Here is a 12,388-nt window from a genome sequence, read left to right as displayed (position 1 = left end):
ATAATTTCTAAAGAAATGAGCAGTTGAATCTTATAAAATCTTACATAAAAGATGGACCACCAATTATGTGCACACTTGTGTGCGTCTATATATATATATAAATTCTCAACTGCAGTTTGGTAATTTTAGTGATGTGCGATAATGGTGCGTATGAAATAGATTGAGTAAGACTAAATGATGAGTAGATGACTCGCAACAAGGCAACAAGCGTCTGAGAGGCATTTGTCTATTTAGGATTAGAAAGAAAAAGATTGCATCCAATCTTCCTCTATTTTATTATAGCCTCAATCTTATAGGGTGAAATCCAAAAGCAATCTTCTCTCTCTAGTGTAATTCCATTATGTTCTGATTATCGATTCTAAATTATGTTTTTTTTTTAATATCCATACAAGCTATTGAGGCCTTGAGTGCCAAATTTGTGGTCAACATAAATTAGACTACGTTGGTCTTTATCAATTTCGAATTTTGTTTCAATTTGGTTATTATTGTTATATTAAGTATTAATATGAATATAGATGTAAATGCAAATCCAAATGTAGAAACAGTTTGCGTAGAAGATGCAATTGAACTGAATGAGAGTGTAGAACCAAAAAACATGGAAAATCTAGTGGAAACAAAACATATTGAAAAGGGTACCAGAATTTCACGATTTTGGCAGAAATATTTTTGATCCTAGCCAATGGAAAATCATTGATGCAAATAACCTAAGAAAATCAGTTTTATGTGTTTTTCATTTTTTTCTTAGGAAGCCTGATTTATTTCTAGCCTTAGGCCTTATTTGGTCACGGGACGGCACTCCTAGTTGGTTAAGTCTCTCAATACCAATAACATGAATCCCCAAGTTCGATCCTTGGCTTCTTCCTTTTAGGCCATTATATTTCTATTTTCCTTTATCCTCTCTACTTCTTCTCCTTAGTTTTATTTCCTCTCTTTTTCATTTCTTCATTTTGTTAGTATTTCTTACGTTCTTTCATATTTTCTTCATTTTCTCCATCATAAAGAAATTGGGTTTAGTGATGACTACTATATATATTCCTATTCCTGGATTTTAAATTTATCATTTTGAATGATATATGATTTTGATTTTAAAAAAAAATCCTACAAATGATATTGGAAAAAAAAACAAACTCTCACTTATTAGCCTACCTAGGCAAGATTTATATCTTGGATCCACCACTGCCAATAATGCTTCTGAATGGCATTGGTCCATATGTCAGCTGCTGTTGATCTCTGCCGACAAGAGATGAAATTGAAGGGAAGCTAGTAATTTCGGAAGCTATTGTTATTGAAGAATATGAGATCAAAGACAAACTAGATAGCTCACTGTTAAATAAATGTATATATGTACTGCGTGCAGATTGCAAACATCTGCATTGACCTATAATAATCTAGACATAATTAAGAATAATCTCGCATGATTTAAGAAACTGAAAAGCTGTAGATTTGCTTATAAATGCAACTGTACGTGTGTAAGAAATCTCAAATGTCGTTTCACTCATCCTACATCTCTTGGGAAGGGAAAGGTACGTTGATGTTTTTGGAGAGTTTTGGAAGATTTATTTGGCGTCCATAATCTTCTCTTTCTTTTATCGTTCCATTTCTTTTTCGATGAAATAAAATAAAATTACAAAAAAAAAACATTTACTACGTATACACCCCATCTTTTATCATTTCATTGCATAATGAGGATGATTTAGCCTTCCTCAATCTCTTTTAAATACATTAATTTGTTTCATGCATGATATTTCTCTAATGGTGGCTTATGAAGGTTTTGATTTTGGTCCTCATTCTAGTGGCAGTAGTCTGCTGTCGATCTCTTACCTCTACTTTGTAATAAAAAAATAAAAAAAGAAATATAGTCGTAAAATATTTAGTCCTAGTAACCTGAAAAAACTAAACATATTGACCTAGCTCACTAGGCCACCAGTCCTATTTCCTACGCTGACCAATACTAACTCTTGCATTTTCTTTTTTTTGAGAAGCAGGCTGCTATTCTTATCATGGCTTTTCTTGATAAATCATTTTTATCATGATTGGTGAACAAATAAACATAAACAGGTACGATACTTTTAATGGCTAGTGGGAATGATCCTATTTCCAAATAATTTCCAAACAGTTGAATCTTGTAAAATCTTACTAAAAATGATGGACGACCAATTATGTACGCGCCAATTGGGTGTATATATATCACCTGCTAGCTGGGAGCTTGAGACTTGCCAAGAAAAACATGGAACATAAAAATGGGGTGCTTGCATTAGAACAGAAGGAAGATGAACTAGCCAAGGTGGAAGTGTGGAAATATGCGTTGGGATTCTCGAAAGTCGCAGTGGTGAAGTGTGCCATTGAGCTTGGAATAGCTGATGCTATTGAAAGCCATGGAAGCCCCATGACACTCTTAGAGCTAGCCGCAACGCTCAAGTGTGATCGTTCTACTCTTTACCGCATCATGAGGTTTCTAGTTCATCACCAAATATTTAAGGAAGTCCAATCAGGCCTCAAAAGTTATGCACAAACGGCTCTGTCACGCTGCCTACTAAAATCCGGTAAAAGAAGCATGGCTGCACTTATTTTGCTGGAGAGTAGTCCGGTAATGCTAGCGCCGTGGCATGGCCTAAGTGCTCGAGTTCGGGGAACTGGCATGAGTAGTCCTGCGTTTGAGGCAGTACATGGTGAGGATATTTGGAGCTTTGCAGCGGCTAATCCCGGTCACAGTAAGCTTATCGATGAAGCCATGGCTTGTGATACAAGGGTGGTAATGCCTGCAGTTATTGCAAGTTGTATAGAGGTTTTTCGAGGGATTGAGAGCATAGTAGATGTGGGTGGTGGCGATGGAACTAGTTTAAGCTTGCTGGTTGAGGCTTGCCCTTGGATTACTCGTGGGATCAATTTTGATCTTCCTCATGTTGTATCTGTTGCTAAGGAGAGTGACCGAGTTGTGAATGTTGAAGGTGACATGTTTGATTGTATTCCAAAGGCCGATGCTGCAATTATGAAGGTTAGTCTATACTGTCCTCCATAGATAATACTTGATACGTACTCAATTTTTTTAATGATTTTGTACCACTTCTTGTGTGCTCACGGAATGCGTTCTTTATATTGATATTTACGCTGCTAATATATATTGCCTAGCTACAACATCTGTATGATTGTATGTTCTGCTAAATTGGTTTAGAAAACATGATCCATCTAGGCATTCAGCATTCTTCACGTAAATTTTTATTAAATCGCTTATTTGTTTTGTACGTAGTCGGTTCTTCATGACTGGAGCGACGAGGAGTGCATTTGTATACTGAGGAATTGTAGGGAAGCGATCCCTAAGGACAAGGGGAAGGTGATAATTCTGGAAGCTATTATTGAAGAAGATAAGACGGAAGAAGATGAGCTCACAGATGTGAGATTAATGCTAGACATGGTAATGATGGCCCATACTAATGCTGGCAAAGAGAGGACAATGAAGGAGTGGGAATATGTTCTTGGGGAAGCTGGCTTTAGCAGACACACTGTCACACCAATTGATGCTGCCCCATCTGTTATTCAGGCTTTTGTGTAATGTATGAAACAAATAAAATAAACAAGTGTGGAATTTGAAGTTGTGGAATTCGTGTTTCATTCGATTTCTGTTCAAGTTACGTAGTGGTCTGTCTATGTTGTATTTGTATGGTTGGCAATAAGAAACTCTGTGTGCTTGTATCTTTTCAAGTTACCTAGTGGTCTTTCTATGTTGTATTTGTATGGTTGGCAATAAGATACTCTGTGTGCTTGTATCTTTTCTATCTCGGTCCTGATTAATTGGAACTGAATTTGTGAATGAGGGAAAGAATTGCAAGAGAAATAGGTACGAGTACAGTAACTTGAGCACGAACTGATTACCTACTTGATAATGTCAATTTGACTGATAAATGTCCTACTTGTTTGGTTTTAAGGACAATCAATAGGAGCAGATCGATATGTTAAACAATAAACAGGATTTGGAGATCTTTGACAGTCCCAGTGCCAATTGATTAACGTGTTTAACTATGCTGCCAACCATGTATAGCATGTTTGATTGATCATATAGTACAATTAAGCTGCCTGGATCCTCCTTCCCCTCCGGTAGATAGGTCTAGCAGGCAACTTGGTATGCTCCCTTATGCGGTGAAATTAAGCGAATTTATTGAAGGGTGGGTTAATGTCATCCAATTATCGCTATAAACCCTACAGAGACTTCTGGAAGATATTTGTAGAATAGCAAATGACCAAGATCCATAAATCACCATTTAGAACATAATGAAACCCCGATCACTTGAGATTTATATTCATAAAGAAACTTGTTTTTCATCAATATCACCTGTTGCTTTGGCCAATCTTTCTCTCTGTAGCAAGCTTTCTAATGAAGCAAAGACTTGTTATGAAGAATTGCAGTGACTGAAAATTGTACTAGAGGTCATTTATGGATTACGAATCTTAATCTTGAATATTATAGGGTAGTTGAGAAAGAACTAGTTTAAGCTCCTTCTGGTTTAGAACCTGTCAAAGGGTTATAGTAGAGGCATCAACTTTGATCTTCCTCAAATTGTGTCTATTGCTTGGGAGAGTGATTGGAAAAGTCACCATTTACACTAGCTATGAAATTTTTCGAAGCAACAAAGCCACTTAATTGCGGGTTGAAAACTTCCCTGATCATAACAATGCCTATAGAAGTGTCGAGGTTTCTCCCACATCGATAAAGGAAGAAAGGTCGAGTCCACTTACGCCGAAGAACAAATTGCTAAACCCCACAGATACTTTTCAACAACAGAATATCCTACAACTCTACGTACACCTATACCCATTGTTCGTATTTCGAAACGAGTAAAACTAGAACCCACCTTGGGAATCAGCTAGTCTCATTGGACCTTGTATTGGGTAGAATAGCTGCGGGAGTTGTAGAATTTGTGGCGAGGGAGCACAACATTCATTTGTCTTGTTATGCACATGAGGTGTTTGATAAAAGTCCTCTGAGACTTGTGATCCAAGGAAGCCTCTAAGCGTCTGTTTGTCCTAGTGGAGAAGATGGCAAACAGCAAATACGAGTATGTCAAGTCCTACGAGATTGAAGATGAGGTTTTCGTGCCAAACTTGATCGTTCTTCGCATCGACAGTCGTGATTTTCGGACGTTTTCTCAAGCGCATGAGTTTGAGCAACCAAATGATGAGGCCGCACTCAACTTGATGAACTCATGTGCAGTTTTGGTGTCGGAGGAGTTTCCAGACATAGTGTTCTCGTATGGATTCAGTGATGAGTTCAGCGTTGTGCTCAAGAAGACGTCCAAGTTCCACCAGAGGCGTGCCAGCAAAGTAGAGTCCATTGTTGTGTCCTTCTTCACCTCGGTGTACGTCTCGAAATGGAGGGATTTCTTCCCTAGTAAGGTGCTAAGGTACCCTCCTTCGTTTCGCTCAAGGGTTATAGCTTGCGCTACAGTTGAAGTTCTTCAGTCGTATCTTCTGTGGAGGCAGAATAGTTGTCACACAAGTAACCTGCACGGTACTTGCGTGTGGGAGCTTGTAAAAGATGGGAAGACCGAAGGCGAAGCGTTAGAGTTATTGAAGGGAGCTAGTAAAGAAGAGAAAAACAGCCTACTGTTTGAAAGGTTTGGCATCAACTATCAAAAATTGGATGCTATATTCCGTCAAGGAAGCTGCATTTTAAAAACTGAAGTGATGGACATTGTGAAGCACAATGAGAATGGTTCTCCTGTGAAGAGGCTCAGGAAAAAGTTGGGGATACTACAGGCGAAGAATATAGCTGCTGGGAGTTTCTGGAATAAGCACACTATTCTTGTGAATGAGCTAGGTTGTTTTACAAAGGACATTGGGAAAGTTGAACCGGATTATCTCAGGTCCTTCCAGTTTGGGAACAGATTAATGCCATCAACCTGGATTGTTATCAGAATTGATGGTTGCCACTTTCACAGGTTTACTGAAGTTCACGAGTTTGTGAAGCCGAATGATGAGCAAGCTCTCAACCTTATGAATTCATGTGCTGTTGCTGTGGTGGAAGAATTTCCTGACATAATTTTCTCCTACGGCATCAGCGATGAATACAGCTTTGTTTTCAAGAAGGATTCTCAATTCTGTCAAAGGCAAGCAAGTGAGATGGTATCTGTCATAGTGTCATTCTTCACTTCCTCCTACGTGATGAAGTGGAAAGCTTTCTTTCCTCAGAAAGAGTTGAAGTGCCCCCCTTATTTTGATGGCCGTGCTGTGTGCTATCCGTCTTCCGATATCCTTCGAGATTATCTGGCATGGAGGCAAGTTGATTGCCATATCAACAACCAATACAACACTTGTTTTTGGGAGCTTGTTAAGTCAGGGAAAGGCAAAAGTGAAGCTCAGAATTTTCTAAAGGGAACTCAAGCAGGAGACAAAGATAGACTGCTTAAGCAATTTGGTATTGACTACTACAAGTTACAAGTTATGTTCCGCCAAGGTTCGTCCATTTTCTGGGATAAGGGAGACGTTATAACAAAGAACAAGAACGAGGCATCTGTTGGTAAGTCTGCAGAAAAAGTAGTTGTAGAACATTGTAATATTATTGAGCCAAGTTTTTGGCGTGCACACCCATCAATTCTAGATGGATGATGCTGTGAAGCACCAAGTAAAAGAACTTGTTACCATCATCGCTGAAAATTTTTATTCAAGTAATGCATTCTTAAGACATGGATAGATTGATGAGTTCTAGGATATCAGGAAGAAAAGCTTCTTATTTAAAGTTACATCAGCAGTTTGCCTACAATTGTAGGAAAGCTTGCTCTTTTATGGCCAATTGATCTAAACTACTTGATGTGAAAATCTTCACTAATATAATTTTTGTATTCATGTCTTCTTTCTTTAAAAGTAATATTAAATGCAAGACGCCATGAGCAAATGGGTTACTGATAATCAGCTTATAAGGCTTGTTAATTGCCAAAACTTGTACTGGGATTACAAATCCAAGACAAAAGAAAATCACCGAAAGAATTCAAACAACCAATATGTGCATATCTGATTGCGAAAAAGCAATTGTAAGAAACACAGCATTAGACTGCCAAAAGCATGTGAACCTGACCATCAAGCTACTATTTAATCACTTCAATTTTTTTGCACCCTTGAAAGTTTTCTCCATTCGCGTGAATACAGGAGAACATCTGTGATGATTGATGAGTGAAACCAAAACATATGTGTTTGCAGATAGGAACATAATGCCGGCCGCCCACAGCTGAAGAAAGACATTCCGCCCCTTGAACTCATGCATATAACCCCACCACAACCAATGAAGTTGACCACCAACCCACAATGCTATGCAAGATAAGCCTTTCCATTTAAGCTTCATATTGCTCCAAGCAAGTGACAGAGGCAAGAGGCAGAAAAACCAGACAAAGTATTGGGCAGTCATTACCTGTCAACAATGGGATAAGTATTAGCTTCCCTCAGTGACAGAATCCTCTAATTTAATCAATCCCTTAGTTGAAAACTAAAGAAAAAAAACACAGAGAAAATTTTCATGGACGGGAGAGTTTCTAATTAGGACCAAGTGAGGACTTTCAAATTCCAAATTTCAACTTTAACAGATATTTTCAAATTCCAAATTTAAAGCATACTCACTAAACAAGTACATATCAACACAGCCTGATTATAATGTTGCATAATATACATAAAACTATATTAACTTGACCTAGCAAATTAAAAAAGAAAAATTAGTAACAGAGAAAAGTTAAGGGTAAAACCTTGTTGAACGCCACAAATGACACTGTTTGCACAAAGCAGCAGAACGGAAGGTCTTGAGCGAAACTCAAAATGAGAACAAGCTGTACTATCAACTGAGGCAAAAATGAGATAAGCTTCTCAAATACCGAGATTTTATTCTCATATTGAAGGTAGATGTGATAGAAATAAATGGAAAAATTGTGCCTTGGATCAGTACGAGTAAGGTGATATAGCAGTGACTCGTGCAGGAAATCCCACCCATATAGATGATAAAAAAGACCAGTAAACAGGAAGAATATGGACCCAGATATGAGAGAGAAAAGTATCCTGTCTCGTGTAAATGCAGTTTTCACAATTAACCATGGCTGAAGTAGATAGGAAATCCTTGTCTTAAAGCTGCTTTGAGGTGATTCTTGTTGATGTTCCCAACGTTGAAGGCTAGGTTTCTGACCGGGCCGAAACACATGAGGATCAAGAATCAAAAGAATAGGGAGTGCATAGATAATGGGGTAGACCCTGAAGTGCACAACAAGTCCATACCAAAACGCTGCTTGTAACACACGTCCTGTTACAAAGAAAACAAATCATAGAGTAAGACACAAGTGGGTGATAGGCACAAGGAAAAACAATAAAGTCTTAACAGTGATTTTACCTGGTTTCACACTGCAGATTGTACTCACTATACTCACTAAATGCACAATAATTTTCATTTTGAAAAGGAATGACATGAGGATACTGTTCTAATAACATCATGTAATAGTAGCTAGTTTGGAGATATATGTGTGGGGTTTCACATGCATAAATCTAAAGAGAAGCCCAGTTTATATAATGATAAGTAACAAAACAAAGGAGGCAAGAAATTATGGGAAATTAAACTTAAAGGACCAAAAATAACAAACAAAGCTGTATTATACTATTATTCATCACCAAGCACCAAAAAGAAGAACACATATGACAAGCAGGGCACTTCGGCAATTGTAAAAATGAAACCAAACTTCCTAGTAGAATAAGCATTTTCTTGGATTATTGTCTGCATATCCAGAGTAATGACTGTCATGGTGTGGCTATATAGCAAAGAGAAGAATCTTTATTTCCAATTATTTACAAAAGGGAATGGTCTGACATTACAACCACCCTTATACAAGTAAATGAAGTACCATTTGGAGGGGCATCGATACAATGCAAATGGATAATTGGTTGTCCCAGCAGCTACCTCCAAATCACTTATAAGACAATCCATGTGGCTAGTAACTGGAGTTATGCATCACCATGACAGAATGAGATGAGTAAGAGAAAACGGCTTACCTTTCTGAGGGATGAAAACTTAGGTATATACTTCATTCAGCAGTTAAAAACACAGACATTCAACACGAAACAGGCAAATTAATCTGTTCCTACAATTTAAGAGCTGAGAAAATGGGGCACTTCCAGGTCTATTGAGTAAAGTACTCTCATATAGCAAAAAAAATGCCACTTTCTGCATTATGAAAAATCCTACTTAAGTAATTGAATTAAACTCAAGATAAACCTAGTTGGATAGAATAACTGGTATTTGTTACTGATTTTAGTTGCCAAATCCCATTTCTCATTGTCAACTCTACTAACACCAACAGTTACAGTGAATTTTAATTGAATATTACTTGTTCACATGAATGTGAATCAAATTGCTTACCACATGCATGACTAAGGGGTTCATGTTCTAAGGCTCAGGTGAAATATTTTCCCGAGTTTTTTCTTATCAGGGTAGCTGGTTGTTCTACTCCTAGAAGCTGTACTGAGGTGGCTCGACTCCGAGAAATATTCAAAGACAGTTAATGGTTAATTGAATAGATTGTTTTTAAACGACTAACAACAATGCCGAAAGCAAAAGGAGAATTGGGTACAGAGAAAGAAACTTACACCGTTCATGAGACATATAAAGACCCACAGGATCAAAGCACACACAATGGGCTCACAGTTCCCACGAGTCCCAATCGTAAACGTAAACGGATTAAACAGCCAAGCCATCACAGAAATCATAGACAAATCCTCCGGCACCCCACGAAGCTTCATTATCTTCCTTATAAACAACCCCACAAGCAAATCTACACAATTCCAAACCACCCCACAAACCATCAAATCCTACATTACCAAAAATCAAACCAGAAAATAATAATAAACAAATAAATCTACCTGCAGCTGAGAAGATGAACTTGCCCCAAGAGCGATGCAGAACCGAATTGGCCAGGAGCAAAAACGCGAGCAGAGGAGAGTACCTGTAGGTGGATCTTTCAAACGGCGACTTACCGGCAGCCACGAGTGAAGCCGCGTCAGAGAACACCGTGTAATCGATGTCCGTGTACCTCACCTCCATGTGGGTATCCTGCCACTCCCCGTACACGATCAGAGCCACCCTCAACACCGCCGACACCGCCACCACCGTACGGAACTCCAACCACCCCATCATTTCTACAAAAACTCACAAAGATCGAACCGAGCGACCAATGAGGATTTTTATTTAGAAAATTAGTGGTATTATAACACATTTAAATTAACTAACCACTCAATTTTTATATGTTTTATACGACATAAACCTAATAAAAAAACAAAATTAATTAATTAACGTAAAAATATTTAAAATATCCTTATTTTTATGAAAATTACTAAATATCAATCTTAGATCTAACAAATTTATCTCTCCTCATTTTTTAGTTTTTTTTTTCAGGTAAATTTAAGTTTTCCGACCAAACTACCGGTAATTTGGAAGTGAGCCAATATATAAAGTAGTAGTTAATTTCTCAATCGACAATAATAGATATACTTATAATCGACAGTAGCAGGTATCTTCTAAGTCGACAGTATCAGTTATATTCATAGTCGACAGTAGCATGTGTATTCCAAATTGACAGTAGCATGTGTATTCCAAATTGACAGTAGCAGTTAGTTTTTAATTCGACAGTAACAGTTAATTTTTATAGTCGACCGTAGCAGATGACATCTCCATTGATAGTAGCAAATATTATTAGTCAAAGAGATGTAAAAAAATAAAATATTTTATGACATGTGACAACTTATTATTATTTAGTCTTTGTTTATAAATTTTAGTTCTTATTTACTGTTGAGTTGTTTCTTAATTGTTTTTTTTTCCATTGATACGAGAATAATATCGTAAATATATTTGATGGGTATTATCGACTTTAAAAATGAAACCAACCAATTGTAATAGTTGGACGACAGTATGGCATGGGTGCGATTTATCCAATCAGCTATTGTCTAATCTCATATCGGCCTTCAGTGCTTCACTTTCTTTCTTCCCACCAAGAGCTTTGAGAAAAATCTGTAATGGCGTTCTCGGTGGTATCGACGCCGGCGCATTTCCACCTGCCGAAGAAACTTACGTTCAGGATACGGTGCTGCGCGGCGGCGTCGGTTTCGACCCGATCGAAGTCGACCCGGTTCGATTTGAAAACGTACTGGACGACGCTGATCGCCGATATCAACAGCAAGCTCAATGAGGCTGTTCCGGTTCGCTACCCGGAATTGATCTACGAGTCCATGCGCTACTCTGTTCTCGCCGACGGCGCCAAGAGAGCTTCTCCGGTCATGTGCGTCGCCGCCTGTGAGCTATTCGGCGGTGACCGCCTCGCCGCGTTCCCGACGGCCTGTGCTCTCGAAATGGTAAGGACCAAGTTTCTGTTTTTAGAAACTAATTAAGTTGAAGTTCTATGGAATGGAAATTTCTTGCTTTGGAAATTGAATTGTTGTTTGAGCTGAAGAAAGGAACTGAATTGAAGGATGTTATTATTTTAAGAGTTTGCCCTTATTGATTGTTTGCTTAGTTTTGAAATGTGGGCACCAGAATTTGGTCCTTGCAATTTTGTGGATGGAAGGTGTTTGATGTGATGTCCGAACGAAATTGATAGGTACATGCAGCTTCACTCATACATGATGATCTTCCCTGCATGGACGACGACCCGTCTCGAAGAGGGCAGCCTTCCAATCACACAGTCTACGGCGAGGACATGGCAATTCTTGCGGGTGATGCTTTGTTTCCTTTGGGATTTCAGCACATTGTGTCGAACACGCCTTCTAACCTTGTGCCGGAGGGTCGGCTTCTGCGTGTGATCACTGAGATTGCGAGGACTGTTGGGTCGACCGGGATGGCGGCTGGGCAGTTCCTTGACCTGGAAGGCGGGTCTAATGTGGTTGAGTTCGTGCAGGAGAAGAAGTTTGGGGAAATGGGTGAGTGTTCTGCGGTTTGTGGAGGACTGCTAGCTGGTGCGGAAGATGAGGAGGTAGAGAGACTGAGGAGGTATGGGAGAGCTGTTGGGGTTTTGTATCAAGTGGTTGATGACATTCTTGAAGAGAAGAAGAATGGTAAGGATGAGAATGAGAAGAAGGAGAAGAAAGGGAAGAGCTATGTGAAAGTTTATGGGGTTGAAAAGGCCATGGAGGTAGCTGAGAAGCTTAGAGCCGAAGCTAAGCAGGAATTAGATGGGTTTGAGAAGTATGGTGATGGTGTGGAACCACTTCATAGCTTTGTGGATTATGCTGTTGAACGTAGTTTTACTCTTTAAAAGATTCAAGTGGATGAATTATGATGATATATACAGAGCCATCACCATTGCCTTAATATGAAATTGATTCAGTGTTTTGTGTACACTTTTTCCTACATTTTGTATTAACCTTGCATTTGCAATGTGGG

At 38.6% G+C, this 12,388-nt stretch overlaps 4 protein-coding genes across 4 annotated transcripts; 3 read left to right on the top strand and 1 right to left on the bottom strand.

Annotated features, from left to right (window-relative positions):
- Positions 1 to 2,142: 2,142 nt before the first annotated feature.
- LOC126782693 (acetylserotonin O-methyltransferase-like) lies at positions 2,143 to 3,771 on the top strand. The gene is given in 3 exon segments (XM_050507992.1): positions 2,143 to 2,178; positions 2,180 to 2,995; positions 3,248 to 3,771. Coding segments are annotated over 3 exon segments (1,155 nt in total). The 3' UTR covers positions 3,551 to 3,771.
- An 879-nt stretch (positions 3,772 to 4,650) lies between these two features.
- Positions 4,651 to 6,660, top strand: LOC126782681 (tRNA(His) guanylyltransferase 1-like). Its single transcript, XM_050507978.1, has one exon. It carries the CDS (start codon positions 5,032 to 5,034, stop codon positions 6,598 to 6,600), a length of 1,569 nt encoding a protein of 522 aa, XP_050363935.1. The 5' UTR covers positions 4,651 to 5,031; the 3' UTR covers positions 6,601 to 6,660.
- Positions 6,661 to 6,976: 316 nt separating this feature from the next.
- Positions 6,977 to 10,173, bottom strand: LOC126782690 (GPI mannosyltransferase 1). Its single transcript, XM_050507988.1, has 4 exons — positions 9,877 to 10,173; positions 9,606 to 9,788; positions 7,725 to 8,269; positions 6,977 to 7,396 (listed from the first exon to the last, which is right to left on the bottom strand). Exons 1-4 carry the CDS (start codon positions 10,148 to 10,150, stop codon positions 7,085 to 7,087), a joined length of 1,314 nt encoding a protein of 437 aa, XP_050363945.1. The 5' UTR covers positions 10,151 to 10,173; the 3' UTR covers positions 6,977 to 7,084.
- A 793-nt stretch (positions 10,174 to 10,966) lies between these two features.
- LOC126782701 (heterodimeric geranylgeranyl pyrophosphate synthase small subunit, chloroplastic) lies at positions 10,967 to 12,336 on the top strand. The gene is made up of 2 exons (XM_050507999.1): positions 10,967 to 11,361; positions 11,607 to 12,336. Exons 1-2 carry the CDS (start codon positions 11,026 to 11,028, stop codon positions 12,258 to 12,260), a joined length of 990 nt encoding a protein of 329 aa, XP_050363956.1. The 5' UTR covers positions 10,967 to 11,025; the 3' UTR covers positions 12,261 to 12,336.
- The last annotated feature ends 52 nt before the right edge of the window (positions 12,337 to 12,388 follow it).

This window comes from Argentina anserina, chromosome 2, assembly GCF_933775445.1.
Source record: "Argentina anserina chromosome 2, drPotAnse1.1, whole genome shotgun sequence".
In the NCBI taxonomy this organism is placed as follows: Eukaryota; Viridiplantae; Streptophyta; class Magnoliopsida; order Rosales; family Rosaceae; genus Argentina; species Argentina anserina.
The sequence above is the reverse complement of the archived record's forward strand: the minus strand, read 5'-3'. Positions and strand labels throughout refer to the sequence as shown.